The sequence below is a fragment of the Coptis chinensis genome, chromosome 8 (genome assembly GCF_015680905.1).
Source record: "Coptis chinensis isolate HL-2020 chromosome 8, ASM1568090v1, whole genome shotgun sequence".
NCBI lineage: Eukaryota > Viridiplantae > Streptophyta > Magnoliopsida > Ranunculales > Ranunculaceae > Coptis > Coptis chinensis.
The window spans coordinates 24476708-24485805 of record NC_141463.1 but is presented as its reverse complement, the minus strand read 5'-3'; the positions used below and the strand labels follow the sequence as shown (position 1 = coordinate 24485805).

The 9098-nt window shown below is 36.3% G+C and overlaps 1 protein-coding gene across 1 annotated transcript; it reads right to left on the bottom strand.

The window, feature by feature from the left end:
• Positions 1-717: 717 nt before the first annotated feature.
• On the bottom strand, positions 718-5377 carry LOC147480701 (shaggy-related kinase 11). Its single transcript, XM_086575445.1, has 13 exons — positions 5088-5377; positions 4444-4620; positions 4255-4347; positions 4017-4076; positions 3538-3810; positions 3363-3437; positions 2993-3049; positions 2775-2915; positions 2629-2679; positions 2162-2257; positions 1993-2076; positions 1138-1240; positions 718-1033 (listed from the first exon to the last, which is right to left on the bottom strand). The coding sequence occupies exons 2-13, from the start codon at positions 4546-4548 to the stop codon at positions 951-953; spliced, it is 1221 nt and encodes a 406-aa protein (XP_086431571.1). The 5' UTR covers positions 4549-4620; positions 5088-5377; the 3' UTR covers positions 718-950.
• Positions 5378-9098: the final 3721 nt, after the last annotated feature.

Below are 9098 nucleotides of genomic sequence, written 5' to 3'. Positions count from 1 at the left end.
TGCTGGTCTCGAAGTTTTAACAAAAACTGGGGACAAACGATGATAGCTTCGGTACACAAGTTTGGCACATGGTAGCAAGCCCCAAAATATCGATATCGATGAATATATCGGTGTACTCAAAAACCGATATATATTGGATATATCGGATATTTCGGATATATCCATTTTTTTGGTAACCAGTCCAAACTATTTAAAATATCGGAAATATCGAAAATATATTGAAAATATCGGATTTATATTTTAAAATAGTCAAAAATCAACCGATATATATCAATTATATCAAAAATATCAATTATATCGGCAATATAAAATTTCATATCGGAAATTCCGATATATATCAAAAAAAAAGATTCTATATTCGGTGGATATATATATCGAAAATATCAATATCGGTGTACCAAAATACCGATATATATCGACAATATATCGGATATATCGACAATATTTTAGTCCATGCATGGTAGTCCCTCCCTGCCAGACATCATGAACGTACGGTTTACAAACAAGAGGTTCAGCACCAAAGAAAGACACGATTAAGTCTTACCACCCACTCATTATATATCCAACAATTTGAACAAACTTCAGCGAAGTACCACACAGAACTAGTAGGCCCAGAGGAGATAAAAAAAATAAAAATAAAAAACACCAATTATTCTTCGCTTCTCTTCAATCACAATGAAGACAAACTACCTAAAACAATTTAATAACTCAAGGGACTGCAAGAAGTCAATATTTGTGTTCTATATCAATGTTACAATCTTTTGTTCTTTGAAAACATGGGTAAGCAGGACCCATTGAGGTTTCGATAACCATAAATAACATTTCCGAATTTACTACAACAAAAACAAAGTGTACATGTCACTGCAAACACGCTGCAATTTACACATCCATGATTACGCTGCAGCCCTAGCTTTTCTTTGCAGGGACATGTACTAGGTAGTAGTACTATATCACAACCCAAGGAAGGCACATTGCTTCCTTGCATGCTCAGGGATCAGCTTCCCTAAGATCTCCACTGGCACCCCCTTCAATTCTGACCAACCAAAGCAGCAGGAAATTCAAAATCAGTAACTTGTGCACCTTCATGCTGTTTTGAAAGCAAACAAAATCAAATAAACATATAGAAAAATATAATACCATGAGGCTTGAAGTTAAAAAGCGGGGGCAGGAAACGTCCATTGGGCAGGCGGGTATTTGCGTCCCGTAGTTCATCGAAAAATGGATGGATCAAAGCCTCCAACTGCATAACATGTTAAATTTATCATCATTTACTTTTAAGCATAACCAACCCCTCCTAAACAAAAGAACAAATATAAAATTAATAGTGTCTGGGGGTATAATTAAGCCTCTAACATATTGTTTATCCATCTATTAGACAGCTAAAGTAGCATGTTGAATGTATGGCCACAACTTGAATGAAGATCCTACAATAGGTGCTATGGAAAAGCCTGAACATTTCAAAGGCCCCGACCACTGTTTGTAAGAACTTAGAACTTAATCAATGAAATTCTCTATCTTAACCTCGATTCAAAATCTTAACACTCATTTAAAAGCAACCATCAAAACTATGAAAAGAACTTTTGATGGCATAAACAAGGTGGCTCATAAGTTTACAAGCAATATGATTCAACTTTTAACATGTTGGATTCATCCAATGAGTGAAGTTCTCTTCCATGAACAGTTGTCATAATACGCCACACTTGTAGCCATCCAAAGGTTACAATAAATGCATTGTTTTGCCACACAGTAAGTACATACATAATAATTAATACACAGCCGCCACATTTTTATGGACGAATATTGTTGAAGTGATTTGGATGTATTCTACAATATGCCAGGGAACATGGTATTTATGTCTTATATTTTCAGCTATATGCTACATTTTGAATGCCTAGATGAGCAGAAAGAGTATTCTGCAATTCTTCACACAAACCAAGAAAACAAATTAAAAACATTTAAGAGGCGTAATGGAAACAAAGAGTACACACTTACAGCTGTGCTTCGTAAGTTGGGGGAGTATTGCAGAAGCCTAGAGACAAGGTCAACCGCTTCTGGTGGCATGCGCTTGTGAAATATCTGATGATTGAACAGCATACACATTACTTTACATGAACAAATCGAAGTATATCCAAAATATATTCGACAAGAGATTACCCAGTACCTTGTGCCATGGATGAGCTTTTATTTGTGGAAATTTAAATTCCGTGTAATTAGGGTTCATGCACTTAATTTCCTCCCTTGTTGGTGTGCCTAAAACCTGCATGCAAAAAGCATAACATGTAACTGTTTATGAAAGAGATGCATAGCACAAGTATAACATAACAATCGTCTGCCATAAGCCGCTTCAGCAAAGCTATGACCACGTAAATGCCTTCTTTTGGTAAAAACATAGAAGGCTTAAATACTATAATATGTCTATCTGTAGGTTATGACACACATCGAGACTCAGTTAACAAGTAGCCATATTACTTAAATAAAAAGCATTCACATTTTCCTGAAAACCTATCTACAGCTCCGACTGCAAAAAGAGTATGTCGAAACCCGAAGGGTGATGTCAGATGCGTAAAAGCACATGCAAGAATTAAAAGAATGCACCACTCTATAATACAGGAAAGAACAAAATATCACCTTGATAATTTCAACAAGCTGGTCTACTCCACTTTCTCCAGGAAATAGAGGCTGACAAAACAACAAAAGATATTTTAATGTCTTGAAACTCTCAATTTCAATACATGGTGTATTTTCCAGAAGCAAATATAATAAACACAGTTTACCTGTCCAAGCAGTAACTCAGCAAGCACACAACCAGCTGACCAGATGTCAATAGCTGAAGTGTACTCAGTGGCTCCAAATATAAGCTCAGGCGCTCTGTAATACCTAGAGCAGATGTATGAAATGTTTGGCTCCCCTTTAACCTGTCAACAACGAAAACAAATGATAAGAAGGCCACTAGATAGTAGAAATAAGACAGCAACAGTGTTCACAAGTATACCAAGACTTTTGCACTTCCAAAATCACATAGTTTCAACTGATGGGTGTGAGGGTTGACCTGTAATAGAACAGAAAATGAGAATTATGAAACGCATACAATATACAAAGGAGTAACTATGTCAAAAATACAGAAGTGCAGAAGTTGCAAATCAGATTAGAAAATTCTCCAAAGCTAGCTAGACTGGTCATGATTGGCTCATCTAATACCAGTTTCAAAAGTACGACATTTCCAAATCTCATTTCCCCTTTCCTTTTCTTTTTAACATTTGTTCTTTTGAAGAATATGATAAAGAGTCTTAGCTGCAGAAATAGCCACTGGAATACAAAGTGTAAAGACAGCACAGAGTCATCAATGAAAATTGTGGGCGTACCAGAAGATTTTGAGGTTTAATGTCTCTATGGCAAACTCCAATGCTACCGTGAATGTAAGCTAAAGCTCTACATATCTGCCAAAGATAAAGCCGTTTAACAACAAATTAGATAAAACAATGCGATGCCATTTCCATTTAAATAAACCAGGACATACCATAACTCGAGAGTTAGTACCTGATAAGTATAAAGTTTCACATATATCAACGGCATCCTCTGGTTCATTTTGTTGTAATGTTTAATCACACGATGAGCAGTCTCAGGAACATACTCAAGTACCAAGTTGAGATATAGCTCATCCTTTTCAGTTGTTGAAAAGAAACAATGTTTCAGGGACACAACATTTGGGTGATCTAGAAGACGCATGGTCTGAAGCTCTCTATTCTTGTATCTCTTGTCTTGTAAAACCTTTTTTATGGCCACTGTTTCGCCAGTCTCTAAGCACTTGGCCTGTTTAACCACAAAGAACGATAACCAGTTAAATGATAATAACAACATTCACTCGATTGGAGCATATACATATGCTCGAACAACACGCAACATGCATGCGTTAAAGAACATAGGAACGTACACGAACCAACAGACCCATGCAATGTGAGTGTACTATGTAAAGTAAAACAGTTCAAAACTTGAAATTATACGCCAAAGAAACTTACCTGAAATACAATTCCAAATGATCCATGCCCAACTACACGCTCAGCCATGTAGCTAATGGTCTGCATTTAGAAAATGGTAATCATTAGCATTAAGCGGAACATCTTACTTGGAAAGAAATAAACAAAAATAACACATGATAACGTCAGTATTCCTTCAGCTAACTTCACGCAGCAAGAAGTTCTACCTACAACCTTAGCTCATATAGAAGTAACCCACATATTTAGACACTGGTATTACCTGCTTTGGCTGGCCATTTCGACCACCAATAGTTGTAACAATAATATGACCAGTCTCTGTCCCATTCCCATCAACAATAGTTGCTTCCATCTCCTACAAGTGTCAAGAAGGTTACATACTGATACTTCCTGTTTACCTTAGTATAACTACACAATAAATCAGAAGAACGGTACAGCTCAGTCCCACTACCTTGTCATCTCTTATCTTCATGTCGTTCATTTCATCAGGTAATTTATCAGCACCAATAGTTTGTTCTCTTAGTCCAGAAGAAGTCACCACGCTTACTGAAGCCATTTGATATAATATATATTTCTAGCTATCCCAGTATAGGAAGTCTGGGAACCAATTGATTGACCAAATCAATTCCTGCAATCGAATACAACAATTTCGTGCATCAAATCTTTGGTCAACGCAATTCACCTCAAAAGGAAATGAATTCAAGTAAAAGGTCAAATAAACGCATGAAATACACAAAAATCAGAACAAGTTGTTGACATAAACTTCCAACTCTCAAACTCCACACAATCATCAACAATTCACTTCCAATAAATGCAAACATGAAATTACATAAATGACCTTAAGTTCTGACCAATGTCCTAAAAATTAATCAGTTTCTAATAAACCAACTTTAAGATCTGCACACTTGCAAACTTGAGTTGCATCATTTTTTAACCTATGATTCCAAATCAGTTAACTTCTAAACTTGCTCAACCTTAGATCTGCAATCTAAATCTACCGAAAGAAACAGAGATCTACAAAATCTAAACCAATTAAAAACAAACAGATCATCATTAAAAATAATAACAGACAAAATAGGAAAGAGATATATATACCGTTAAGTTGAGGAAAATACGGAGATGAACATTTTTTTCATTTCGGGTTTGTTGAGACTAGTGTAATAATACCACCGGATTAAACGGATTCATCTAAAACTTGATATTATTATTATTATGGATGGATAGGATTTTTTTAGATCAACACTCTATTTGGACAACAAATGAGAGGAGAGAAATGAAATGAAGTTTGGGTTGGTTGGTCAACTGAACAAACATTTATGTGTCTTTTTTTATTTCTCTCTTTTGACCGTTCAAACTTTACTTTTTTTTTTTGTAATAAAGACAGCGAAGAAGAGAATCTTTTTCCTATTTGCTTGAAGACTGAGCCCTAAACAAACTTTGATTTCATTATTACTTTGTGCCCTAAACAAACTTTGATTTCATTATTACTTTGTGCCTAATTAATAATGTAGTAACTTGGGATCTTTTTTTAGTGGTTTGCTATCATACATCAATTTTTTCTTTGTTTGTTTGGAGTTTGGACTAATAATAGTTATTGAAGCCAGGGGATCATAGTAACTGATTACTTGATTATTAAGTGTGCAGTTTGTAGAAAAGGAAAGTGGGTGTGGGGCATTGGGGGATATCATGTGAAGCACGTAGTAAAAAGATTTTTTCTAAGGACTCGAGATCTCTACAACTGGGTACAGAGATTATTTCTGTAACCGTGTTATTTCCGTTGATTCGAATCTGAAATGTGTGTGTGCGCCTCGATCTCTGTGTGTGTGCGCCGAGATACGAGATGTGTATGGTACATTGATCAATTTCTATACCCGGTTATAGAGAAACCGGTCTCTTTTTCTAATTTTGGTTGGTATTGATAATTGGCTTGGGATTAAATGGTTGAGCAGGCCTTTTTTCCAACATTGGATATTGGACTTGAAATCTTCATTATTGTATTGGTTTAACTTTGACTGGGTGGAATGATTGCACGAGAAGGAAAGTCTGGAAATCTACAGGAATGCGCGTTTCTTTATATCTCCTGGATTCATCACACTTCCTCATCCGGCGTGGACTGTGGAGTTGTAGACCCCATAGGGATTTTGGACTGTGGATTCAAAGCAAGAAATAAACTCACATTGAATTCATGCTCGGATTGCTTTCCCCGCAAGGCCCACCAACTAAGTCTGTCTCAACTCTCAAGTTTTTGGTGGTGCACTTTGATGTTTTTTGTTGAATCCAGGGACGAACTGAGGTGGAGGGGGAGAGATATTATATCCAACACTTCCCCCTTTCCTCTCCAAATATATATACATATACATATATATAAAGAAGATCACCAAAATTATGTATTTCTTTCACTTCAATCCACACCAACTTATAGAATAGAGTAATTGTACGTCCTATTATGTCTCTCCCCTCATAGATATGTCATTTAAGTTTGGCATCTGAAGTGGCGGGCGCTCACCATCCTTCAACCATATTATCAACATCTATAATAGAATATATTGAAACTTTGAGCAATGTCTTTCTCAATGTACCCAATATAATAGTCAAATAATTTGCAATAAAACTATTTTCATCCGATTACGTAGTTGGCAATTTTCAATGTAATTGTCACACCAAATAAGTGTTATTTTGATAAGGTCAGTAAAGGGAAGTCAAAACAAACAATGGCTTATTGGAATGGTTTTTTTGTATGCCATTTTAATTTTTTTTATATAATTATATTTTTGTTGATTATAATTGATAAAATAGAGAGAAATAGATTTGAAAGAATATTTACTTAATTGATTTCTACTGCTTATATAGTTGTTTATATAGAGTTTACAAGTTTCTAATCCGTACATATTGTTGTTATCTACGTTAATAGAGATCCTAAAACAAATAGGAAACAAATTGTACAAGTGGTAAGAGCTATCTACTGGAATGGAAGGCACGGGCGCGCTCTAGTTGTACTAGAATAGAAGGTGTGTGCCATATGATTTCTATTACTCCCCCTTAAGTTGGAGAGTGAATGTCAAGAATGCCCAACTTGCGAATTAACCTTAGGAAGGTGTCATTGCCGAGAGATTTAGTGAAGGTGTCAACAACTTGAGCTGAGGAAGGAACGAACTTAGAAGTGAGTAATTTGGCCTGTATCTTGTCGTGTAAGAAATGACAGTCCAATTCGATGTGTTTCGTTCATTTGTGAAAAATTGGATTATGAGAGATATGGAGGGCGGCCTAATTGTCGTAAAACACGGTCATCGGAGAGGGGTGAAAGATGCCTAAGTCATGCAGAAGATACTCCAACCATTGAAGTTCACATGCAAGGGTAGCAGCCATGGATCGATATTCGGCCTCAGCAGAAGAACGGGATACAGTGCCATGTTTCTTTATTTTCTAGGAGATAAGACTAGAACCAAGAAAAGTGCAATAAACTAGTAGAACGATGAGTGACAGGGCAGCTATCCCAATCAAAGTCATAGAAGCCAGAGATGTGTAAAGAACTAGCGCTGATAAGAGAATCCATTTATTTGTTGATCGAACTTTTAAAGTAGCGGAGTATACAATGAGCAGCATCTAGATGTGGAGTCCGTGGAGACTGCATGAAACGGCTGAGATAATTAACAGAATAAGTGATATCTGATCGTGTAACTGTGAGATATAGGAGACGCCCAATCAAGCAACGATAGACATTAGGATCTTGAAGCAACGTGCCATCATTGGTATTGAGGTTGATGTTGTTCCATAAGGAACTCATAAATACGACCACCAGTGGTACCACAATCAGACAGAATGTCCAAAAGACATTTGTGCTGTGTAAGAAATAATCCTTCTTTGGATTGAGCCACCTCAATACCCAAGAAATATTTAAGACGACCCAAGTCCTTGATATAGAACTTTGCTTCTAAAAATTGCTTTAGGTTCTGGATGATAGATGGATTGTTGTCTGTGATCAGAATGTCGTCCACATAAACAAGAACAAATGTAGAATTAGAACCACGAATATTAGTGAACAGAGAATAATCAGACTTAGACTGAGTGAAGCCGGCAGTGACAAGATTGGTAGATAGTTTGGCAAACCATTGCCGAAAAGCCTACTTGTGTCCATATAAGGACTTATTGAGGCGACAGATCCTGTGCTCCCCCTGTTTTGCGAAGCCAGGAGGTAAGGTCATGTAGACAATTTCATCCAAATTGCCTTGGAGAAAGGCATTGTGGACATCCAGCTGATGAAGAGACCAATGTCTGATAGCACCAATGGATAAAAATAATCAAACAGTGACTAATTTAGCAACGGGTGCAAAAGTGTTATGATAGTTTTATCCTTCAATAGGATTGTAACCCTTGGCAACAAGACAAGCTTTGTAATGCTCAATAGAGCCATCTAAATGATATTTAATCTTGAAAACCCATTTACAACCAATAAGCTTATGATGAGGTGATAACGGAATAAGAGTCTATATGTTATTCTATTCCAAAGCTGTCATTTCAACAACCATAACAGCTTGCCATTTTGAAATTTTGACAGCTTGAGAAAAAGATGTAGGAACAACTAAAGAAGATACTTTAGACAAAAAAGCTTTATGACAAGTAGAAATATTAGTGTCAGAAACATAGAAAGTCATAGGATATAGAGTGGAAGACCGTGTTACCTTAAAGTCCGATTGGATGAGGTTGGTCGATGATGTTAGCACTTTGATGGTTTTAAATGTATGAAACAATAACAACCATTTACGTACCAATTTTCAAGATTTCCTTACTCAGATTTTTTCGTTTGTATGGTTAGAGTAAGGATTTCGTTCCAACCTAAATACTAGGCTGCTGTTACAAGTAGAATATATTCAAGGGAACTAGTGAGGATGATTTTTGTTTTGAACTTTTATTTTTTACTTCCTACGATAACTTAACATGCAAGACAAGGTAAAAAAGACGGACTTTAGCTGTTTAAACAAGAAAACTAGAGAGAGAGAAAGGAAGAAGATCAATCCTACTCATGCAAAGTCTAGCTACAAGTCTTTTAGAAACAGATCACTACCATCTCAAATCCCTACCAAGATGTACTCATCTCTGACTCCATCT